This window comes from Adiantum capillus-veneris, chromosome 18 (assembly GCF_014529385.1).
Source record: "Adiantum capillus-veneris isolate H3 chromosome 18, ASM1452938v2, whole genome shotgun sequence".
Classification (NCBI taxonomy): Eukaryota; Viridiplantae; Streptophyta; class Polypodiopsida; order Polypodiales; family Pteridaceae; genus Adiantum; species Adiantum capillus-veneris.
The window spans coordinates 4508430-4534351 of NC_140948.1; the positions used below are offsets into that span (position 1 = coordinate 4508430).

At 42.3% G+C, this 25922-nt stretch overlaps 1 protein-coding gene across 1 annotated transcript; it reads right to left on the reverse strand.

Moving 5' to 3' along the window:
* Positions 1 to 4080: 4080 nt before the first annotated feature.
* Positions 4081 to 4833, reverse strand: LOC147435163 (uncharacterized). Its single transcript, XM_086489065.1, has one exon. It carries the CDS (start codon positions 4831 to 4833, stop codon positions 4081 to 4083), a length of 753 nt encoding a protein of 250 aa, XP_086345191.1.
* Positions 4834 to 25922: the final 21089 nt, after the last annotated feature.

Consider the following 25922-nt stretch of genomic DNA (forward strand, 5'->3'; position numbering starts at 1 on the left):
AAAGAAGGATTCCACCACTTGACAAGAAGAAATCACTACAGATCTAGAGGCTAAGGTTCAAGAACACATCAAGGAGAATTGAAAATTGAAGGAACGCTTGCATGAACTTGAGGAAGGGAAAAAAGTAGAGAGCCAAGCTCTACTTGCAAAAGCACAAGAAGTTAAATCCTCCCTCGTTGAGGGTGTCATAGAAGTCCAAAAGAAAGCTCAAAAGGCAGCCCATGAAGAGATTGACACCAAGATACAAGTGGCCCTATGAGGGTGCGGACTAAAAGAATTTCTTTGCCTCAAGGTACAGATTGGGAGGCTCCACCAGCCATGGTGCATTGACGAACACCCTCAAAGAAGCCATCACTAAACTTAATGACTGTAACGTCCCTAACCATCTAAGATCGATGACTGGGAGGGCTCAACGCATCTATTCCAACTCTGCAATGCAAAGAGGAGGAACGATCAAGTGACTCGCTACCCTAACTCTTTGTATCTTTTAGCGTGGTCACCCTAAGAGGGGTTGCTTATCCATTTCGACATCACAATGGCTAGAACCCTTGGTTCATAGACTAACACTTTTTTACTCATCGAGTGTGAGGCACAACCGTTAGAGGTTGGGACTTAATTCTACATTAGCTAATGTCATCTAATAAATCCACACTTATGAAAAGCACCCAACTTATCGGGTCCACCCGTCCGATGATTGGTTTTAGACCAACCCTCACTTTCCATCCCACACGCACCCGCACCAGCATCTATGTTTCCTAACTACTATCACACTGTTATTTACAAGCAATTTCTTAATGAATTTTTGACACAATTTTCGTTCTAGCAACCATATTTCAAACATCACCAAGAGAGTCTTTTGTCAGATAGATCTACTGAAAACAGCCTACTTATTTAACTTGATGATTGATCATGGCCGACCTGCAACAATAAGATTTTCTCCGCACCAACGGAGCCTTTGTAGAAAGGTTTCTTATCCATATTATTCAATTCAGGGCAACAACCCCCTTGGGCACCAACCCGACGTCGTGCACCAACATGACATCGCGCAACAACGCGATATTAAAAAATGCAATCCTTTTCTACTTCATCCCAAAATTGATGCAAACAGCATCTTTAACTATAGATAGTAATTCCTATTTATGTTTCTGTGAAAACATCATGTGTTTTGTTTATACAGTCAGTGTTCTTCTTATGGTTTCCTAGGCTCATCTATGTCATGCTTATCTACTATGCATAAATTTTAAAAGAATTGGTACCTGGTTTGGATTCACGACAATGTTTTGCTACAGCTCAAACATCGTACAGCTCAAAAATGGAATTAATAGAAAAGGAAAAATTTATCCTACTAAGTGCAAGTTTTATGGCTAAATTTAGTCAAAACATCCAAGTAATTCAATAGCCAATTTCTAAGGTCTAGTGAATTTACTTGACCCAGAAATCAAGTGAAAGTCGATTTTTATAGGTAATTTTGCATAAATTTATTTATAAGAAAATTGCATTCACATAAAAATCATAGTAAAATTTTGAAGATGCAAAGATTCTTAGAAAATTTTGTGAAAATATTTGAAAATTTTCTAGGATGTATCTACTAATTTTTCCTAATTTTATTAGGCTTAAATTATTTATTTCTAGTAAAAAACCATTTATTTTAGCCTAAAAGTATTTTCTAAAGCTAGAAAATATATTTTAAAAATAAGAAAAACTCACAATTAATTTTTCAAATGCAAGAAGTAATTTTCAAAATTATGATAGTAGAGATTAAAAATTCAATCGTATACGTACTTAACCTTTAATTAGCTATCGATTAATAGAATTTATGCTCTTAGCTAATTTTACAGTATCTTTATTTTAATTTATTGAATCTAATGACCCATGAATGATTATGCATAATTATCTTGATAATGTATGCACAGATAGAGCGAGTACGAGTGCGTAATGAGCATGCAGACAAGATTTTTGTAATTTTCAGAGATCCCTATCATTCCTAGAGACTTCATGCATGCAAAAATCATACATGCAAGAGTTGCATGTTACATAGGATGAAAGGTTACAAAAAAATTCTAGAGAGAGAAAATTATGAGAAAGAAAGAGTCTCTCTTAGAATATGTGGAAAAATTTAACTTGAAATATACCTCTAATTAAATGAGTAGCTTTCCTTATTGCTTTGTTTGTCGGGTTATCTTTGCCTCTTTTGTCGCTCATATCACCTCGTTCATCGTGAGTGCGTTCTCCATGCGAACTTCCTCTAGCTCCGAGAGAGAGAGAGAGAGAGAGAGAGAGAGAGAGAGAGAGAGAGAGAGAGAGAGAGAGAGAGAGAGAGAGAGAGTCTCTACGTGTGTGCGAACCGGTAGCGTTTCCTTCTTGAACCACCCGAGAATGTGCGGTAGCTTGTGAGGGGGAGGCTAGGTCTTCATATAAGGGGGCAGGGCTAATGAGGACCTACCAAATGTCAGGTACAAGAGGGGGCTCTTTGAGTTAACTAAATTCAAATTTAGTTAACTGGGGTCTTTTATGCTTGTCCTGACACTTGTAAGGTGAGTGCATGGCCTTAAATTAACCCTTCAATTTTTCGATAATAAAAGAAAATTGCGAGCTTAAATGCTAGCTAAAGTGCACATTATGGCCTTGTTTTGGATGCCATTAGGTGCGTTAGAAAGCTCTCTTTAGTGACTTCAAGATGCACACATTGATACACATTTTTTATTACCTTAGACTAGACTAAAAATTTTACAAAAATGGACACATAAAGCTGAGGGTACCGCTCCTTGGATTAATGAACAGGGGTACCAAACGTCATTGAGGTAGGACATTACATTCTCCTCAACATAAGAAATCAAAATGTCCTCATTTTGGAAGAAAGTCAATAAAATCCTTCAAGAGATTTCTTTCATCTTCCCAAGTGGCATCTTCTTCAGGGTAATCTTACCATTAGACTAGGGGGGTTGACTATGTGTAAAACTACCATATCACGTGCGTTCAAGACATGTTTGTAAAACCCCTTATTATCTGTGAATTTTTCAAGAATATAATGTACCATTTTTTTTTAAAATCTATAAGTTTTTTCCAGATTTGAAAAAATAATGCCCTTCTGTATATAAATTTTTGTACGTTTCAAGAACTTTAAATACCCTTCTGTTGAACTCACATGATAGCTTACATTTTTTTAAGGTGACCTCCCCAGGGACTAGGTGCTCTCTTAGAGTTCTATTTCTAAGATTTCTTTCTCTAGATTCTAATATTCTATCAGGTTGAAGCTCAAGAATTCCTTGGGTGGGCATTACAATTTGTTCATCATCAAGAACATGATATGTGCTGGAGATGTATTCCTTCAACTTACTAACATGGAATACATTATGAAGCTTGAGATGAGAGGGTAGCTTGAGTATGTAGACTTGACTCCCTATATACTTTTCTATTTGATAGGGTCCACAATATCTGTATCTAAGCTTCTTATACTTGGCCAAAGATAGATTGCTCTTATTTGGTATTACTCTCAAGAAAACTTGATCTCCAGGATTGAAGGTTCTTTTTTATCTGCTTTGATTTGCATACTTCTTTTGTTGATCTTTAGCAGATTGAATTTCTTTACGTATTGCCTTAGTCTGAGCCTCCATGTCTTCTAGCATTTTCTTAAAAGCTTCGACTCTTATGGTTGGATCTAAGAAGTTTAAAGGTGATAAACAATCCTGACCATAAAGTGTGCAGAAGGGCGTCATTCCAATGCTTTGATGGTGGGATGCGTTATATGAAAACTCCACTAGAGGTAAATATTGGATCCACTCCCACAATATGCTCTTAGGATGTCTTCAATAACTTGATTCACACGTTTGGTTTGACCTTGGGTCTGAGGGTGATAGACTGTACTAAAATCTAACTGGGTATCAACGGTTGTAAACAGTGAAGTCCAAAAGTTGGAAGTGAACTTAGTATCTTGGTCACTCACTATCCGCTTTGGAAGTCCATGAAGTCGAATAATCTCCTTAACAAAGAGTCAGGCGTACATCTGAAGTAGTATAGGTAGTCTTTAACGGAATGATGTGGGCAATTTTAGTGAGCATATCCACGACTACGATTACAAAATCATATCCTCCCTGAACTTTGGGTAAGCCGGATACGAAGTCCATGATGATACACTCCCACTTCATTTAAGGTATATCCAGAGGTTGAAGTTTCCCTGGGAGATTTACCTTTCAACATTACTCTTTGGCACATTAGGCACTCTTCATACCATAACACATCACCCTTCATTCCTTGACAATAAAAACTCTTCCTTACTGCATTGAGAGTTTTGGCATAGCCTAGATGTCTAGATGTTGGGCTATCATGAGCTTCATAAAGGATATTTTTTTGCAAGATTGCATTCCTCAGCAGCAGACACAATCTATGTCGGTAATATAAGCATCCATCTTTGATATCATAATTTTGTAAAGATGCGTCATTCTGAGGTGTTTTATCCTTCATGATAGCAAGCTGCTTCTGATAATCTAGGTCCATTTGTGCAGCTTCCCTTACCTTGACCAAATCTAGGTTAATAGGCATTGAGATTAAGCTTACCAAGGCTTTACGGCTCAAGGCATCTGCTACTAAATTCTCCTTACTTGGTCTATAGACAATTAAAAAGTCAACCTTATCTTTTACACACTCATTAGCCTTTATTTGAGCTTTCTTTGACACTTCCTCATAGTAGCTCAAAGCCAAAACTATGTCCACTTGCAGACATTGTAAATCCAACAACCTTTTCTGCCAAATATCGATTTGCTCTTCATCTCCAAATGACAAAAATTTAAGTGCAGGAATCTCCACTTTAAATGGCATATAAAGCTTCCTTGCCATAAACCAAGTGGTAAGGAGAAAATCATGTGCTCGTTTTGATAGCAATCCTATAGGCCCATAATGCACAAGGGAACTCTGAATCCCAAGTTTTCCCATGTGTCTGGGTCATCTTTGTCAAGATTCTCACCATCTCTCCATTGAACCTTTCATTGAGACCATTGCATTGTGGATAACAAAGAGAATTGTACTTGTGGTGTATATTGAGCTTTTCGCACACGAAATCAAATAGCTCTCTCTAAATCCATGTCCTCTATCAGAAAGTAGTTCCAATGGCACACCAAATTTGCAGCATATATGTTCATATACAAACTTTCCCATTTCCTTACTGGTAATCTATTTGACAGCTTTAGCTTCTGCCCAACGTGACAAATAATCCACTGTTGTTAAAATGTAAGCATTTCTTTTACCAGTCATGGATAATGGTCCAATAGCATCAAGACCCCATTTTTTCAAAGACATCAAAAGATAGAACTATATTTTGTAATTCAGGCTTCAAAATTCTCTTCCCCATTTTTTGACAAGATAAACAAGACTTGCACCAATGGTTAACATCCCGTTGGATACGTGGCCACACATAGCCTTCTTCCAGAATCTTATGTAACATAATCTTAGTGGCAAAATGGCCTCCACATGATCCCTCATGTTTTTCTTTCAAAATCTTGTAAATTTCTTCTTTCCAGGGCACACCACGCAATACTGAATCACTTCCTTTCATGTAAAGCACATCATCAAGCATTTTGTACTTCCTAGATTTTCTTATAAAAGCATACTTTTTGGATGATGGGAGACCCTCATGTAAAACATCTGTCAACAAAAAATCGACCTCCTTTGATCACACTTCCCTTCCATGATATAAAGGGGCATTAGCCTTTAGAACAAACACACAAGTGACCATTTCTTGGCCAGCGTCATGAGCTTCTTCATTTTGGGACCTTTCAATATGCTGCAAACTCTATGCTTCAAACTTTTTAAGTAACAATTTCACGTTGAAGCATAAATTTTTCAATTTAGGATTCTTAATCTTCCATACTCCCAATACTTGCTTCACAACCAACAAAGCATCTCCTTTTATTTGTAGGCGTCTAATTCCCAAATGTAAACAGACGTGCAAGCCACCTTCAAGAGCCATGTACTCTGTTTCATTGGTACTTTTTGCATCAAGTTTCAGCCCTTGTTTCCTTACAAGTTTTCCTTGTGCATCATAAATGACAATTCCTTCCAAAGCAACATCATGACTTCTTCGATGAGAGCCATCGAAATATAACAGTGAAACATTGTATATGGCAAGAGTTTTGACACCACGCATCATAAATGACAATTCCTTCCAAAGCAACATCATGACTTCTTCGATGAGAGCCATCGAAATATAACAGTGAAACATTGTATATGGCAAGAGTTTTGACACCACCTCTTCTTTAACCAAAACAGGAGTCTCTTTAAAAGTGAATAGATTTACCAAGGTAGCCCGAGTACTTTCTTCCACTAAAACAGTGAATTGAAACTCCTGAAGTTCAATAACCCATTTCATCATTGTCTTTGATATATTTGAGTTATTAAACAGCTGAGGAATCAATTAATAACTAGTGAGAAAAGTGAGCGACTTTTGCAACAAGTAATGTCTAAATCGTCTGCAAGCATAAACCATACTGGTCATTACCGATTCAATTTTTGATCTTTTTCATGAGGAGTCTTCACCCTGCTAGCATAATGAAGAGGATGCAAAAGGTATGAATCAAAACAGATATTTAACCTTCTGTATGAAAGGGGCCAATTGTCTTGTATCCTTTGGAGATGATTGCAATAACAAAGCTTCTACTTTCTCTAAATCTACCTCAATCCCATTTTTGGAAATTACATGTCCAAGAAGCTTCACTCTTGGTTGTGCCAGATGACATTTTTTGGGGTTCAACTGACCCACGCATTCATCATACCTTGCAAAAGTCATTTCAAGCTTTTGAACATGCTCTCTCCTTGAACTCTATACACATAAATCATCTATGAACCCTTTGACAAACTTCCCGAGGAACGGGGTAAGGACCCAATCCACTTTTCTTTCAAAAGCTCCAAGTCCATTTGTCAATCCTAAAGGAAGGCAGCAAAAGCAGAAACAACCCCATGGAGTGATAAAAGTTTTCTTTTTTTTATCTTCAGGAGCAAGGATAAGTTGGAAACACCTAAAAGTTATCAATAAAAGGTAAGGGATAAGGATCTTTCTTGGTCACTACATTTAATGACTTATAATCAATGCAAACTCTCCAATACCCATCTTTCTTTGGGGTGACCACTATAGGGCTCACCCATTCAGCATTATCAACAAGCATAATGAACCCTGCATTCAAAAGTTTATCCACGTCTTCCTTCAAAGCATTCATTTTCTCCTTACCCATTCTTCTTAATTTCTGTCTTATTGGCTTTGCCCCTTCAATTAGTTCAATCTTCGCAGGGTCTCCAACAAAACCCCTTATTTCTTGATATGAAGTGATGAGAGATTTGGAAACCTGTCCAGCATTGTTAAGTACTCCCTTCTTTCTCCTTGTGTCAAATCAGTACTCAGCATGTTTTGAATCAACTCCTTCTTCATTGACAATTCCTGTTTAGGCTGCATCAACTCCTCAAGTTTTTCCAAATGGCTGGAAGCATTTATATCCTCTGACATTTGCAATACTTCACCAATTTCTCTCTTCTCCTTGTCCAACAGTAAGAATGACACTTCACCCTTATCAATGGAACTAGAAGCAGTGCTACTTTTTTAGTCTTCAAAACTATCTTCATTGGTAACTTCGGATTCATCATCTACTACCAAAGGTTGCTTGGTAGTCATATCAAACACCCTCTTTTCCCCCTTCTTGCCACACACAGAGGTTGTGCTCTTGCCCAAAATGAGAGGAAAAGCTCCCAGGTCAGCTGGCATAACATAAAAGTTCACTATAACCTTCATGTTCAATATTTCAACTTCCAAATTCTTAATCAGCCCCAAACACTTTACGTTGGCATTTTTTTCTAGTCGAAACCTAAACCCAGAGCTTCCGCATGTAATGAGACCCAATCTCTCCACACATGACTGTATGATCACACAAACTTGAGCACCTCCGTCAATGTAGGCCTCTCCCATGCCCACACATTTGTGCCAAGCGTTCACCACAGGACAAATGTCGGGTAACTCTCCCATAGCCAACACTCTAACTTGTCCATGCTTCAGCTCTTTCTCTAGATTCACTAATGACTTCCACTTCCTCTTAAGTTTGGCCACCATATTCATCAACTATTCAAAAGTACAATCTACTTTCCTCTCAATCACGTCTTCCTTTAAACTGTAAGCTGTTTGGCCTTCTCCCAAAGGCAAATCTGCTACTTCAAACCGTCTACGAGGTCTTCTCTTTCTCTTAACTTTTTCATCTTCACCCTCTTTCTCTTTCCCTTGGAGCATCATAGCCTTCCCTCTCTCTTTTGCCTACGGGCATCATATCTGCTTCTTTCCTTTCAACCAGCACAATACCCACACAACCACCAGAGGTTAAGGCCTGATTTTCTTGTCTAATACTTTGATCTCCCCATATGTCCAATGCATAATCATCAGCCCTATTAGGAATCTGCTGAGGAAGTGGAAACATATCACCTCCCATCCTTATTGGCCTTGGACACTGAAAGCAGGTATTACGTATCCAGTGAAAGAGTCAGAGTGGGTTTCACCTATGCCATTACACCAAAAAAGAATGGGGAGTGGAGAGTGTGTGTACATTACAAACCATTGAATGCTGATATGAAGCAAAATCACTACCTCTTGTCATTCCAGGATGAGACCTTGAACAACCAGGTAGTAGGGCATGAGCGATATTCAATTATGGATCGCTTTTTTAGGTTATTTCTAGATTGGCATTGCTTTGGAGGACTAGCTGAAGACCACCCTCATTTCACCATGGGATGATTTGCTTACCACAGGATGCCTTTCGGTTTGGTGAATGCTTATGCAATCTTTCAAGATTGGATGAACAGGGTATTCGTGCCATACTTGGGTAAGTTCATCAGAGTTTTTATGGATGATATTGGGTGTTATAGTTCTAGTGATGAGCATTTGTTGAAGTTAAAGTTATGCTTTCAAAGGCTAGATGAAGAGGGTGGACAGTTGAATCCTAAAATAAGAAGTGCAAGTTGGTTCAACCTCAAACTCATTTATTGGGTGATGTGGTCTCACAAAATAAGATAGAAGCCGATCCAAAAAAGGTGAACGCTTTGGTTTTGACGAAACCCCCAATCAATGCGACAAGTTTGGATTCATTTGTGCACAAGATAAATTATTTGTACAAGTTCTTTTGGATGCTTTCATAGTATGTATACCCTAAAAGTTGAGTCAATAGGTTCATGGTCACAGGTGACCTTTGACAAAGTAAAGGAGATTCTTTGCGAGTTGCCGATGATTTGGCCTCATAACAAGGAGGATGACTTCTATGTTTCCATGCGGTAGGTATGGTTTCCATTGGTGCTTTGTTGATACAAAAAGTGGGTAGATGTTACAAACCAATCTATTTTGATAAACCTTTGATTAGCCCAGGGGAAAGGTCATACACAAAAGCTGAGCAGTTGGTGATGACTCTAGTGTTTGCACGTCGCAAGTTTAAAGTGCATTTGATCGATTGAAAATTTATGTGCTCACATCTAAAAATTTGTTGCTAGAAGTGGTGCTTCATCTAAAGCTAGGGAGGCATATCAGAAGTGGGTGCTTGAGCTACAAAAATTCAAATTCGAGTTCAAAATTGATCAAACGAGCATATCATATTTGGCAGACATTCTAGGTAACAAAGAAGCGATTTGCCAACATGTATCCAAGGGTGGTGAAAGAGGACGTCAAAGAAGGACCTGATTTAGAAGAAGCCTTCACTATGTGGTTCGATGGAGCTTACAAGACAATAGTGCAAAAGTAGCTGGAGGTGTGATTATAAAAGACCCACAAGGAAAGGTGATTTTCTCCAAGGCTTATGACTTGGAGAGTGTTCACACAAACAACGAAGCAGAGTACTTGGCTCTCTATTTAGGGTTAAATCAGTGTGTGGGGTTTGGGATCTCTAGTCTTGTGGTGGTTAAGGGTGATACACGATGTCATTAACCAGCTCTTGGGGCAATGGTAGGTAAAAAGGGATTCTCTCAAAAACTAGTTTTTTCCATAAACAAGCTGTTGAAATTTAGTGCATTTAAAGCATGTTAGAAGGGAACAAAATCAACAAGCAGATCAATTAGCTAGTATTCAAGTGCAGGCTCATGTAGTAGGTTTATACTACCATGTATGCAAATAGAGAAACTTTAAGAGAGATTGATGATTTTTTGAGCTCAGGTCAATGTTCAAGGGCTTGTCCAAGTTGTAAAAGAGGAGGATTGTTCAAAAGGCTCGCAAATTTACTTTGGTTGGCAAAGACCTGATGACACATGGTTGAGATGGAGTGCTACAGAGAGTCCTCTATAAGGAGGAAATTGGTATGGTTTTGGAATAGTGTCATGAGGAGAGTGGACATCAAAGCAAAGATCAAGTACTTTTTTAAGTGCTTACTTAGAGCTAGTTTTTGGTGGCCATCTATTGTATGAGATGTGCACTATTGGTGCAAGACGTGCCATGAGTGTCAAACCATGGGTGAAAGACGATTGGTAGTCAAGTCACAAGGGGTTATCATAGCTCAAAATGCATTTGAGAAGTGGGGTTTAGATGCTATTGGTCCATTACCCAAGTTAGCAAGCGGTAAGAAGTACATAGTAGTGGCTATCAACTATCTTACCATGTGGGTTGAAGCTAAAGTAGTAAAGGAGGTAGATGCTCACACCGTGGCTTATTTTGTTTATGATTGCATCTATTGTCGGTTTGGAGTGCCTTGGGAGCTCATTTTTTATTGTGGTCAAGGATTTCAGATTAAGCTGATGCGTGCATTAGTGGTGAAGTTGGGTATTCAACAGAGGTTTCTCCTTATCATCTAGAGTGCAATGGTTTGGTTGAGAGTGCTAATGGAAAGACAATCAAAATGCTCACCAAATATGTGTACAAACAGATAGAAGAGTGGGAGGCTAACCTTGACAAGTGTTTATGGGCTTATATGACTTCTTACAAGGTTGCCACCAACTTTACCCCATATGAGTTGGTATATGGTAAAGAGGAGGTGTTGCCCGTGCATGTCCAATTGGGTGCATTGAAAGATATGTGGTGGGTTGATAGGGCCCATCAAGATGTTTTGCACAACAAGATCACTAGTCTTGAAGCTTTAAAGATGGATAGAGAAGCACGAAGGATTTCTATGTGAAGTAGCAAGGAAAGAGTTGCAAGTTCAATCGGCACTTGACAGAGAAGTAGATAGAGAAGGGTGATTTGGTGATAAAATATGAGAGCTACCTCGACTTTATGTTCCAAAAGAAGTTCAAGAAGAAATGGATAGGATCGTACAAGGTACATTAAGCTTTTCCCAATGGTACCTACCAATTAATGAGGATGAATGGTTGATTTCTCAAACAAAGGGTGAATGGTGTGCATCTTAAGCTATACTTTGAAAGGGAGTTTGTGCCCATTGTGCTTCAAGTGTTAATCAAGAGGGTTGGGCAAGCCACATAGACAGGAGTTATCTACATCAAGAATAAGACTCTGTATTTATGGTAGCAATTTTTTGTTTAGCTCATACTATTTTCTATTTTCGTAGTTTCTAAAATTCAATAAACATGTTTTGGTTAAACATGAATGTTCAACAAGGGGTTTGGGCAATGATGGTGTAGCTAAAGTTGGTCAATGTGATGAATGGTGCAAGGCATATCTATGTGTACTTATAGGTACATGCTAAAGTGGTAAGGTGGATATGAAGATCAAGAGTAGGCAAAGAGTAGCAAGTGTGTATGCTTTATGTGGTTTTCTGAGCGCCAAGGTGCTTTGCTATGGTGCCTATCAAAGGTGGCTGATCAAAGGGGTCAAAGTGCAAAAATGGATGTCCCAAAGGTGTTCCTCAAAGTGTTCTCCGAGATAGTCCAAACGGTTCCCCAATTTGAGTTATGAAGTGCAAGTTATGACAGTTTTAAGGTAAGAGTGGTTTGCAGATCCCCACTGGATTGGATAGTTACAAATGGTTGGTCATAGGGGATGTGTGTGCATGGCCCTAAAGTGCTCAACTTACGGTGCATGTTGGTATTTTTGGATCAGCAATCGGAGTTCAAACGGCCAAGTTATGGACTCATCATGGACAGTTAAAGTTCTACGGGGGGCTAGGTCTGAGCCACCTCGATAAGTGTGCCATTAGTGATTTTCATGAGCTTGCTAGGGTTTACAAAGGTAGTGGGCAGCATGTAAAGCCCCTTGGAAGTCATGACACATCAATCGAAGTTGTGGGCATCAAGTTACACTCAGTTGAAGTCGGTGGGTAACTGCTATAAAGTGATAGCAAATGGATTTTTGTCGTTTTGTGGCTCATCGTTTGAGGGCCCAAAAAGGTTGAATTGCAAAGAAGAGGATGGGAGTCAAAGTCTAGAATCATGGCCTTCAAGGGGATTTTATAGAAGGGCAATCTGACATGGGAGAAGGAAATCAGAGTAGGTCAAAGGGAGGCCAAAAATTGATTTTGTTGAAAATTTTGAAGGGAGTTTTCTGAAGTTTTTTGGGGGAGTGCCTCTAACAATGCCATGTGACAGCTTGAATGTCTCACATGCACTTGGCGGGTTGGGAATGCTACAATATATATATTGGGTCAGCAAAGAGAGAGTGAGAGAGGTGAAGCTCCAATGGAGCTCCCTCCCCTCCCTTGCATGTGCGGGCATGTGGCAATGGCAATGACTGTTTGCGGCTATTGATGGTGCATTGGGTGGCTCTATGTGTTTCCCGGGGCATTGATGATGTGGCATGCATGGCCCTTAGGGTCGGCTCATACGAGGGTCCCCCCCCCCCCCCCCCCCCCTTTGTTGAAGACTAGTGGTCGTTAACTTGGGCACCACGGTGGTACAGCCAAAGTGTGTTGACCATAGAAGATCGCATGGGCATATATGTGCAAGTTAGCAGAAGCAAGGCAAAAGGCTGGAGCATCTAGGAAGATCATGGGCTGACAAGCAGCATCGAAAATGTATGCCTAATGCGGCTAATAGGCCAAGAAGGGCTCCATAAGGGGCTCATTTGAGTAGCAGGTGAAGGAGATGTGAGATGCAGTCTTTGGGTCTAGGAATGAAGAGCTTGAACTACTAAAGGAGTAGGTCCAAATGGCTCGTCAAACCGAGCTACGGAGCTCAAGTTAGTGAAGGTTGAAGGTTTAGTGTGTTGCAGATTCTTGCCGGACAGGACAGCTAGGGACACGTGGTCCAAGTGGAAGTTAGGGAATAGGCGTGTAGTACTCTATTTATGGAGCCTACCCGTCTTTTTAGATTACAGATCAGAGCCATGGTTTGCATTTTATGGCAAGTTGAAGTTTTGTTGGGGGCTAGGTTGATGCCCACCTTACCACATGGGGAATCGTGCCATCTGGCATCTTTTGAGCCCCAACGAAGTTCTACAGCAAGGTATGCATCATACGGGGTTAGCAAGAATTGAATGCATGTCAAACGAAGTCCGGAACGGAAAGATACTGAAGCCAGAAGATTGAGTGCACTTGTCCGGGGTTGATTGCAGATGAAAGTTCTCACTTTTTGCGACCTCGGTTCAAGGTGTTCGTGGATTTTGGATGAGACGAGAGTTATGCGTCTTGGAGCTAGAGATACAAGGTCTCATTTGGCCTTGACTGCTTGGGAGTCAGATCATTAGATGATAGTTGGCAAGCACTGCAAGTTGGGAAGCAAAAATGGGTTTTCTTGAAGATTTTAAGGGGTCTTGGAACATTGAAAAGGTGAATTGTTCTGGGACTACCACGTGGCGGGCCACAATCCAGTATGCGAGGACCTGGACCCGGAAAGGAGAGTATAGGTGCTGGGGCGTGAAGCCCATTGTGGTATGTGGAAGCGTGAGGGGAGCTCCGTGATGCCCTAGCGGTGGCTGCCCGTAATGAGCGTTGTGTGTGGTGATGCGCGCCCGAGCGGCAGCACGGCGGCGATTTTGGGCGGCTCTAGAGGCCCAAGGCCATAGCTGGCCGGCGATCGGTGGCTTCGAGCGGCTTGTACAGTGATGATGTGGCACACGTAAGTGCCCGTGCCCATGAGGCCACGTTTTTTGAGGGTTAGGGCCCCCCCAATAGCGACATCGCTATTGCCTACTTAGGGGAGGGGTCCCGTAGTGAAGGCAATGAGAGGAGGAAATTCCATTAGGGGAGGGGAGCAGTCCCGCAAGAGATAGAAAGAGAGAGAGAGTTCGAGGGCTTCAAGAGGCAAACCAAGTGGAGGGTCGCACGGCTAGAGGACAGCAAGCAAAAGAGAGGGTTCGAGAGGTTCAAGGGGAGATACAAGGGGCCTATCCCACCCGCCACAAAGGCCAAAATGGAGAAAGATATGTGTGCATGCAGATACCAAAATACCAAGTGTGCCAAGTGGTGGCAATGCAAAACAAATTCTAAAAGAAGCTTCAGTTGGTTGTACAAGCTAGATAGCTCCTTATTTTTTTTCTTTTTTAGCCTTAGCCAAGCATTATAAAAGGAGGTAGACGTTCCCTTTTTGGGGTCTTTTGACCAAGAGGCTTTTTTTCCAGAGAGAGTGATTCGAGTTTTTCAAGCCTATGAATTGCAAGCTTGCCATTGGAGTTGCATACTTGACTGTACTATCTCCCTATACAATAATACCAAACATATGCCCCTACTTCTTGTGTTGCTTCTCCCCGTCCCCCTCCTTTTCTCTTGCTCTTTGTGTACTTGCCAGTGTTTGCAGAGGGTTTGCCTGCAGCTTGAAGGTTGTTACCAAGAGGGCTGAATTGGGGTGTCTTGTGAGCCGGAAAGGGTGAGTTGAGCAGTGTGGGTGCTTTTGTGCTGTAAGGTGTTTTATTGCGAGTGTGAGACGATTGTTTTGTATGCTTAGGTGGAATTGTTAGTGCAAGTTAGCCAATTTGAAGGTTTTATTAGAGAGGTTAGGGTTGTTGTGGAATCCCTGGGCTATAGAGAGGCAATTTTTTGTGTGCTGGGTGTGTTCCCTACTCCCCCTCTCCATTTCTAGTGCCCCCACTGAGGAGCTGTCGGATGCTCCAATTTGCGGTTGAAAGTGGTGTTTTTCAGCTGACAAAGCGGTTGGTTGATGGTCGAGATGTTTGATGGTCGAGTTTGAAGTTGACAGAGATGGTGGATCTAGGTTTTGGCCCCATATTTACGGACATGGAAGATCCCGAGGATTGGTTAGCAGATTTCGAGTTATGGCTGATGTTGATGCGTATATCAACGGATGCAAAAAGGTTGCAGACGATGCCGTTGTTGATGCGAGGACGAACCAAGATATGGTTCGATGGTTTAAAGAGCAATGATCGAGGATGTTGGCAAAGATTGCAAAGTCAATTTTTGGAGCGGTTTTGAGAGGTGAGTACGCCAAAAGAAGCTGGTGCAAGGCTGAAGGAGATACGCCAAGATGTGAGTAAGGATTTTTCCATTTTCATTGAGCAGTTTGAAGCTGGTTGGTAGAAATTAGAGGTTTCTACTGGGGGTCAAAAGCAGCCTGTATTTAAAGCTGTCAAAGATGTTGGAGTGCTTGCATCCGAGGATCAGAGAAAAGGTGAAAGACGGTGCAGATACCTATGAAGATATGGTCTATCTTGCAAAGATAAAGAGTAGAAAGGTAAAGCGGAAGCTGGAGTTGGGCATGCTAAAGCTAGTAGATTATATGCCTGTTGCGGAGGTAGCAAAGTGCTCTTGGTCCAACCAAAGGTGATTCCAAGTGCTCAGAATTCCCAGCCTGTTGAGGTAAGACTTACTATTGGCTATGTTCCTTGGAGATTTCCAGTATGTGAAGTGCATGTGCCAAGGGTAGATGACATTGTCAACAAGGGGAAGCTTCATGTTGAGGTGAACAAAGAGGCAAAAGCGTTAGCAGATATGGAGGTTCCGGTGCGGGTTGAAGAGGTAAAGCCTGTTCTTGTGGAAAGTTTGCATGAAAAGATAGTAGAATGCGATGGGATTGCAGCTACCAAGGGTTCAGGAGCTGATGAAGAAATTGAGCAAAGTCAGGATGATGGTTAAACTTTTGTGGAGCACCAGTGGATGAAGATGTAGATACGGAATCGGTTTATGATGCCAATGACGATGAAGATACAAGCTCAAATAGCTGGGAGACAAGCGAGGAGAGTAGACCGGATGAGTCCACATCCTATGACGGGGAGACAGAGTCTGAGGAACCTAAGTTGATAAAGGTAAAGTTGCCCTGTTATGTGTTTGATGATATGGTAGTAGCCCATGTGCAAGAAGAACAGGGAACAAAGCAAGCCGAGATGCATGATGAAGACCAAATGGAGACGTCTAGGCCTGCAGATGATGGAATGCAGGTGAAGGTAGTGTGTGGTGCCATGCTAATGGCTGTGCTCATGGAAGTAGCGGTGGAATGTGCCATGGTGGTGCAGCAGGTGCAGCATTTTTCCAGGAGGGATGGAGCAGACATACCTATGAGGAAGTCGAGGTGAATACAATAGAGACCGAGTTTCTCTCTTCCCAAGAAGATCCTGATGCAGCGATGATAGAAGAGATGCTTGAAGAACAAGAGATTAAAGCTGAAGAGCAAGAGGTGTTGATTGGCCTTGAAGGGCCGGTAGATGGGGAAGGGCTCGATAATGCTGGAATTGAGTGTATGGCCAAAGAGGAGGTTGTGATGCCAGAGACGAAGGAGATTTCGATGCAACAGACATGTCCAGTGGTGGAGAAAGGAGAATCCCAGACAATGACATTGCTTCCATTAAAGGTATGTAAGCTATGGTTGGTGCGTATGGTGGTAAATACAGCTATACGAAGTCTGGTTCAGCAAGTACATGGGTCTATGCTCAAGGCCTCCACTTTATTTGGTTGGGAGGGAGGGTCAGACATGTGTTGGTGCTTGGTGTCAGGTAGGCTAGGGCCAGCCTACACACATGATGGTCTAGGTGCTGCGGTACGGCACTATGTTGAGCAGTTACAAATGGGTGGAAGATATCCAAGGCAGGTGTTTGATCCAGGTGGAAGCTATATGATGCAGGGGGTGGGGCAACCCACTTGAAGGTTTGGCAGTAGGGTGCAATAAAACTGTGTACATATGGTTTTGGTTTTCTCATAGTGTTTGCCAGGTTTTGCAGTTATAAGGGTAATAAAGCTCTTATGTGGTTGAGCATAAATGCTCAACTAGGGGGTGGGCAATGATGGTACAGCCAAAGTGTGTCGACCATAGAAGATGGCATGGGCAAATATGTGCAGGTTAGCAGAAGCAGGGCAAAAGGCTGGAGCAGCTAGAAAGATCATGGACTGACAAGCAGCAGCAGAAATGTATGCCTGATGCGGCTAATAGGCCAGGAAGGGCTCCATAAGGGGCTCATTTGAGTAGCAGGTGAAGGAGATTCGAGATGTAGTCTTTGGGTCCAAGAATGAAGAGCTTGAAGTGCTGAAGGAGTAGGTCCAAACAGCTCGTCAATCCGAGCTACGGAGCTCAAGTTAGTGAAGGTTGAAGGTTCAGTGTGTTGCAAATTCTTGCCGGACAGGGCAGCTAGGGACAGGTGGTCCAAGGGGAAGTTAGGGTATAGGCATGTAGTACTCTATTTATAGAGCCTACCCGTCTTTTCAGATTATAGATCAAAGCCATGGTTTGCATTTTATGGCCAGTTGAAGTTTTGCCGGGGGCTAGGTTGGTGCCCACCTGACCACATGGGGAATCGTGCCATCTGGCATCTTTTGAGACTCAAGAAAGTTCTACAGCAGGGTATGCATCATACGAGGTTAGCAAGAATTGACTGCACGTCAAACAAAGTTCGAAACAAAAAGATACTGAAGCCAATAGATTGAGTGCACTTGTCCGGGGTTGATTGCAGATGAAAGTTCTCACTTTTTGCGACCTCGGTTCGAGGTCTTCCTAGATTTTGGATGAGACGAGAGTTATGCGGCTTGGAGTTGGAGATACAAGGTCTCAATTGGCCTTGACTGCTTGGGAGTCAGATAATCAGATGATAGTTGGCAAGCACTGCAAGTTGAGAAGCAAAAATGGGTTTTTTTGAAGATTTTAAGGGGTCTTGGAACCTTGAAAAGGTGAATTGTTCTGGGACTGCCACGTGGCGGGCCATAATCTCGTATGCAAGGACCTGGACTTGGAAAGGAGAATATAAGGGCTGGGGCATGAAGCCCATTGTGGTATGTGGAGTCGTGAGGGGAGCTACGTGATGCCCTGGCGATGGTTGCCCGTAATGGGCGCTGTGTGTGGTGATGCGCGCCCGAGCGGCAGCACAGCGGCGATTTTGGGCAACCCTGGCGGCGCAAGGGGGTAGCTGGGCGGCGACTGGTGGCTCTGAGCGGTTTGTACAGTGATGATGTGGCACCCGTAAGTGACCGTGCCCATGAGGCCACGTTTTTTGAGGGTTAGCCCCCCCCCCCCCCCCCCCCCCCCCCATAGCGACATCGCTATTGCATGCTTAGGGGAGGGGTCCCGCAATGAAGGCAGTGATGAGAGGAGGAAATTCCATTAGGGGAGGGGAGGAGTCCCGTAAGAGATAGAAAGAGAGAGAGAGAGTTCGAGGTGGAGGGTCGCACGGCCAGAGGATAGCAAGTAAGAGAAAGGGTTCGGGAGGTTCAAGGGAGATACAAGGGGCCTATCCCACCCGCCACAAAGGCCAAAATGGACAAAAATATGTGTGCCATGCAGATACCAAAATACCAAGTGCGCCAAGTGGTGGCAATGGAAAACAAATTCTAAAAGAAGCTTCTGTTGGTTGTACGAGCTAGATAGCTCCTTATTTTTTTCGTTTTTAGCCTTAGCCAAGCATTATAAAAGGAGGTAGACGTTCCTTTTTTGGGGTCTTTTGACCAAAAGGCTTTTTTGCCAGAGAGTGATTGGAATTTTTCAAGCCAGTGTATTGCAAGCTTGCCATTGGAGCTGCATACTTGACTGTACTATCTCCTTATGCAATAATACCAAACATTTGCCCCTACTTCTTGTGTTGCTTCTCCCCATCCCCTTCCTTTTCTCTTGCTCTTTCTGTACTTGCCGGTGTTTGCAAAGGGTTTGCCTGCAGCTTGAATGTTGTTACCAAGAGGTAGAATTGGGGTGTCTTGTGAGCCGGAAAGGGTGAGTTGAGCAATGTGGGTGCTGTTGTGCTGTAAGGTGTTTTTTTGCAAGGTGTGGGACAATTGTTCTGTATCCTTAGGTGGAATTGTTAGTGCAAAATAGCCAATTTGAAGGTTTTATTAGAGAGGTTAGGGGTGTTGTGGAATCCCTGGGCTATAGAGAGGCAAACATTTTGTGTGCTAGTTGTGTTCCCTATTCCCCCTCTCCAAGGGCACCAAGCTCCACCTCTATATATGGGAGGGCTTACCCCAAGGAGGGATAAGAAAAGCAAGCGGGTTAAAAGTGGCAGTTCATGTGCGAGCATGCAGGAAAGTTGGATGGGTGTTCGGAGGAAAACAAGTTTGCTAAAGAAGGAACATCCATCCCAATAAGGGGGGCCCTTTTGCCGATGTGGGACAACAGCTGCATCGGAGAATAGAGAAAGCCTTGTACACAAGTTTTAGCTCTAGAATCAAGTGCGGATTGCTGATTATTGTCAATCTCCCCACCTCCCTTTCTCTTCTCCTTTGGTTCTGCGCTTTCGTGTTGGTGTTAGTGTGTGTGTAATCTCTTGGTGGAATGAGCCGGTCTCTTTAGGTAGCTATTCCAGTGTTGGAGTTCAAATCTAGTTGGGAGTTCAGGGAATTCAGATGGTGCTTATCGAATCAGACAACTGGAATTGAAGTACTGGACTGGAATAGAGAACTAAACTAAGATAGAGTATTGAACTAGAAAAAGTACTGAACTGGAAAGACAGAAGACTGGAACATTGGAACTGATAATGTATATTCAGGTCAGTATATGCATAACACAGAAAGTACAAGCTAAGCATTAAATTACAAATGTCCAAGCCCAAAAGGTTCCTAGGATTAATACAAGAACTTCGGAGATAAGTACAGGGGCTAACAATAGCACATGACAACCAACCTGTAGAATGTGTAATGGGTCCTATCTATAGGATTTTGTAGAGTTACTACAATAACTATTGTAGTTACTGCTCGTCGGATACTTCTAGAAGTTATCTCCGAGAATTCCTAAGGAGTTGTTCCTGCCACTGGTAATTCCTAAGGAACTGTTCCCACCTCCTACATCTACATCCTTCCCTTCTTTCTTGAATTACTGTATGAAACCAAATTTATCATCGACGAGCCAAAAGGAATCTTTTGTTTTCAAAAGTATAGGGTCATTCTTGATGTGTGTATCTGGAAAATCCGCCTCCAGATTTTCATATCAGGAAGTGGACTACCCAATATCCTTCCATTGAACCAGCTTCCTCTTGCCTTTCCTCTTTGGTGCCTCAGAAGAACCGTTACCAGCATTTTCCTTCTAGATGAATCTGTAAATGGCCTCTTGTTCAAGCTGATCCTTCCTTGTTATATTCATCTCGTGTCCTAGGGCGTGAGAGGGTTGTATGTTTTGGTGTTAGGTTCATACAAGGTTTGTTTTCCTTTAGTGAGATGAGGTCTGGCCACCTTATGACAATGCGCGGCAGTGTGTATCCATCCTTGTGAAAGCGGATGATTAGTCTTAACTCTCGCTTCAAAAAGGATTTCAATCATCTCTCTGTAATGTGGGCCTAAGGCTTCCTTAGCAGTGATGTCTTTTTCTGGAATTTTGGAAGAGTGCATTGTTAACTGATGTGATCTTTGTCAGTCCTCAGAGTTGGACCCACCATTGACCCATGCAAAGCTTGAAGTGTTAGATGGCAGCTTGTAAATCAAGTACAATGTCTTTCTGAAGTGTCGTCTCTACTTTTGGTTGCCAAGCTCTCCAGTCAAAAGTGGCTCTGTCATACCAATCACAAATCTCATCTATAATGCTGAGATATGTGAACTGGTCAACTGGTTCTGGATGCTGAGGATACAGTGTTGGGAAAAATTTTGGCAACTCTGATTCCTTAGCAGATAAAGAATATAAAAGGACTAGAAAGTCAGGTACAAACTCAAGGAAAATGACCTGATTCTCTTGCTACATCATCTTCCTAGTAATCCTTACAAGTTGAAAGGCATGTCTAAGAACGTTTGCCTAAGCTCCTACCGACATCTACTTGTGGGGTCCTTGGCTAGTGGTGGCCTGATCCTTAATCATAGCTTGCACTCTTTGGTCTAAGATTCCCCTTGCACTCTGAATTTGAATCAGAATTTGTTTGAGCTGAGTTCTGATCTCTTTCATACATTTGTATGTAGGCCGGTTGCCTAACAGTAGATCAAGTTCTAGACCCAAGGATTTCAAATCAGCTATTTAATTCCTTTGCAAAAATGGATTAACAGCTTTATCATATGTTGCTACTGTCCATTAAGGGACTCTGTCTAGCAGTTGAATACAGCTGGATGAGGGCATAACTGACAAACTTCTTGACCATGGAAACTGGCTGATTTTCAATTCCGGACCATCTGCCTAGTCCCAACATAGAGCATCTGGAAGCGTTCTAAATCAGAGAAAATAGTTTTGTCTTCCAAAAACCTCCTTGTGATGGGTGCTGCTTGATGCCTTAATATTTTATTGGGTGTAATCAATTGTAGAGAATGTTGATCAATGGTGTCAGACTCAAAAGGGTAGACTACATCTTTACCTTTATATTTGTTGGTTAGTTTTGTTTGATGATGTAGTTCCTATTGATCCCTAGGTGTAGTGTTTTGTTGGGTTCGATCAATATGATGCTGGACAACAGTCCTAATTATGTTCTTCAGCAGCACTAGGATTGCCTTTATCAGTGTCATTGCCCCCAGTCAAAGCTGACCCTCCAGCTCCTCGGCCTGATGGTGGGGAAGGGGGAGTATCATCATCATGGTCATCAGGTTTATCTCGATTTTCCCTTGTATCATCCTCCTCCTCTTTGTCAAAATCTTCTCCATGATTATTTTGATTATTTATATAATCAATTATGGCCTGATTCACCAGTGTTGTGTTGTAATCAGTGACTTTGTCCTGCAAATCACTATGAATGGAGTCAATCAATGCTTGAAGATATTTAAGAATCAGTGTAGCACGACCCTCAAGATTGATTATATTTGCAATATTTTGGTAAATATACTTCTCCAGTACAGACTGCTTGAACAGAGTGTGCATTTTGAGTAGCTCTTTATAATCGATTGCTTCATGCTTAGCAAGTTCTAAAATCAATCAGCATCAGTCTGGGCTTTTTCCTTTGCTTCGAAAATCATCCGTTTGTCAGATTCTAACCTAAGAAGCTTAGTCTCCAGAGCACTGATGGTTTGAGTTGTTTGGGCTTTCTCAATCCGATGGCAAAGAGCTTGGTCAGCGAATTCCCTCTGAGCTTGTCAAGTCTCGGCTTTAGCTGTGGCTAGTTCTGCTTTGAGGTTTTCTAATTCAGTGTTGGACACTAATGCTTCCATCATTTGCCTAAGGGAGTTTACAATAGTATTCTAGGATGTCTGAATCGCAGCAAAGCATCCATCCATGATAGTGGCTATATCAAAATTGTTTGGCTCAGCACAGGAGCCAGGTATGGAAGGGTTGCTCTATCCGGTTTTTACAGGACCATCCTACCCTTCAAAAGATTTTTCTGCAGACGTCAGAGCCGGTTACACTTTACTACTTGTAAAGCTGACTCGCTCCTTTGCTGACTTGGAGGAATGGTAGAGACTATTTGTTGGGGTATTAAGCCCAATGTGGTCGCCCAGGTAAGTGGGCGGGCCGCCAGGTATGTACACATATTCTTTTGTAAAAACCTAATAAGAAATCACTATGCTCTACACATTACAGTAGAGCGAGTTCACCATATCGTCGTGCTCTTCCTCTCGCACTCTCTCTCGCGTAGCACTTCCGCTCGTACTCCTTCAACTGGTATCAGAGCTCAGATCGAGGCTCGGGGCAGCACTGCAGGAGGCTAGAGTCACCAGCTCAGATTGGAGTGAAATTCGACAGGCAAAGACACGGCCCCAAATTCTGCGGTCATCTCGGCCACCGTTCGGCTTCGACAAAGGTCTGCGCAGGCCATTTTTGACTACGTGGTCTCAACGAGTGCATATCCGACTCTGCAAATTTGGGGTTTTTCGGCCTACGACTACAGGTGCTGAGGATATCGACACTCCCAGAGTGTTGATTTGTGGCTGTCTACACATCGAAGGACGGCTCACAGTTCTTGGAGGCGTGTCACATACGACACAGGCGCATCTACACACAGACTGTAGGCGACATCCACTAGTTCATCAGGTAGCTTGTGTTGCTGCTTGATATTCCAGATTTCATCCTGACATTGCAGGTACTTCCACATGGGATGTATTGTCAGAGATGATGTATGTCTGTTGAGGGTTTGCTGGCTGTGAGTCACGCAGCAAACAACCGCCGCAGCGGTTACAGCATACAGTGGGAAATTTGTGGATGTATGACTTTGTGGGAAGTCTATGTACTGTCAGATTTACTGCAGCCTTTGTTGAAGGTCAAGTGAGGTTTTATTGAGCTGGGGGATTCTCGAATGTTGAGATCCTTTCAGTGATACAGGTCTTGGAGCGATCCCTCGAGCACCCTTAGATAGGCAGCTAGGATGTATTGACTGTGAGTTAGACAGTTGGGATTGCATCTTTGCTTTACTGCCGTTGAGGCATTGTCGCAGTCTATGCTTACCGGATAGTGACAGGACAGTAAGAGACAGTACAGGTGCAAGACAGGTTTACCTGCAGCTTACAGTGTCAGAGAGACAGTGTTTTTTGAGCTGTTTTTTGAGCTGTTTTTAGTACACCAGAGCCATTTTACAAAGGAGACTCTGCCAAAATTTTAGCAGAATCTGAAGCTTTCTTGGTTCATTTGACAGGTTGATATTGGTTCAGAGGTCAGTTTACAGGGGAAACTCTGCCGAATTTTCCCCAGGAAAGTAAACTACTGTGAAGCGTAGCTATGGCTGGATCACAAGACACTGCTCTTTACAATATCAAGAAGCTAGATGGAACCAATTTCCCATTGTGGAAGAAGCATATTTGGCACGTGTTGGTACAAAAGAAGCAGATAAAACCTATAAAGCTCAAAGGGATAAAACCAGAAGATATGGACGAAGATGAATGGAGCGAAATGGATGAATTGGCACTTTCTACCATTATGCTGACTTTGGCAAAAAGCGTTTACTTCAATGTAGCAGACGAGATGTCGGCTTATCAAGCATGGTTAAAGCTGAGTGATCTTTATGAGAAGCAGAGTGCAGCTTCGCAGGTATACTGGCTTAAGAAGCTTGTTGACTTGAAGATGAAAGAAGGGACAGCTATGTCCAATCATCTGAATGAATTCAACACAATCTATAGTCAGTTGTCAGCTCAAGGTGTCAAGTTTGATGAACCTGTTAGAGCTATGTTCCTGTTGATCACATTGCCGGAAAGTTGGGACACTTTTCGCACAGCTTTGAGTAATTCTGCACCTCCAGATGGTTTGAACATAGCAAGTGTAGAAGGAAGTCTGCTTACTGAAGAAACCAATAGAAAGACAATGGACAAAGGCAAAGGAACAGCCTTAGTTGTCAGGGGAAGGACCAAAGAAAAGTACAAAGGTGGAAAGAGAAATCAGTCTCGTAGCAAGTCCCGCAATGCTAAAGGCAAGAGTGACATAGAATGCTACCATTGTGGCAAGAAGGGTCACATGAAAAGAGACTGCAGAGAATGGAAAGCAGAAAAAGGCAAAGAGAAAGCTGAAGACCATGGTGAGAAGAACAAGTCCTCAGTGAAGATTCAAGAAATAAATGTGACAAACACTGTTGCAGAGGATGACAGTCTAGTGTCAGGAGACATCTACTTCTTGAAGAATACAATGGACTCAGCTCTTCTTACAACATCTGATGGAAATGCACTGAGTGACTGGATTATAGACTCAGGGGCATCACTTCATGTGTCTCCAAACAAGGAGTGGAAAACTTCTTATGTGACCACTAAAGATCATGTTCGGCTAGGCAATGGGCAGACATGTGAGATCTTAGGTGTTGGAGATGTTCAATTGAAGTTTCAGAATGGCTCTTCTTTCACGCTGAAGAATGTGAGACATGTTCCCGCAATTACAAAGAGCTTGATCAGCACAGGTTTACTTGATGATGTTGGCTACGTCACCACTTTTGGACAGAACATGTGGAAGATATCCAAGGGTTCTATGACAGTAGCACATGGAGTAAAGTCTGGAGGACTTTACATGATTTATGTATCAAATGTCTCTAAAAATGTAGTCAATGTAACCAAGCAGCCGAACGTTTCTTTGTGGCATAGCCGGTTAGGACATATGTCCAAGAAGGGAATGGAAATCTTGTCTCGTTCTGGTTATTTGCCTGGCTTTTCATTTAATGATTTTGAATTCTGTGAACATTGTCTGTATGGTAAGCAAACACAACAGCCACATAAGCATAGAAGCAGTAGAAGAGATACACAGTTGGCACTTGTTCATTGTGATTTGTGTGGACCTATGCCTAACCTATCTCTAGGGGGAGCTTCTTACTTTATGACATTTATAGATGATTACTCGAGGAAAGTATGGGTTTACTTTCTCAAGCACAAGGATGAAGCGTTTAGTGTTTTCAAAACGTTTGTGACACTTGTGGAGAATCAGAGTGGCAAGAAGCTTAAATGCTTACGCACTGACAATGGTGGAGAGTATGTTTCAAAGGCCTTTCAGGACTTTTGTGAGTCAAAAGGTATAAAACGTGAACTTACTGCTCCTTACAATCCTCCTCAAAATGGTGTTGCTGAGAGGATGAATAGGACCATACAAGAGAAGGTCAGAAGTATGTTGTCTAATGCACAACTGCCAAATGGGTTTTGGGCTGAAGCTGTATCAACAGCTGTTCATCTTGTAAATAGATCTCCTAGCAAGGTTTTGCAGAAGGATTCAGTGCCAGAGATGGTATGGTCAGGCAAAATTCCCTCATACAAGCATCTCAGAGTCTTTGGTTGTGAGGCATATACTCACGTTCCAAAGGAATTTAGGAACAAACTTGAGCCAAAGAGTAGAAAGTGCATCTTTCTAGGCTATGGTAATTCTGGTGAGAT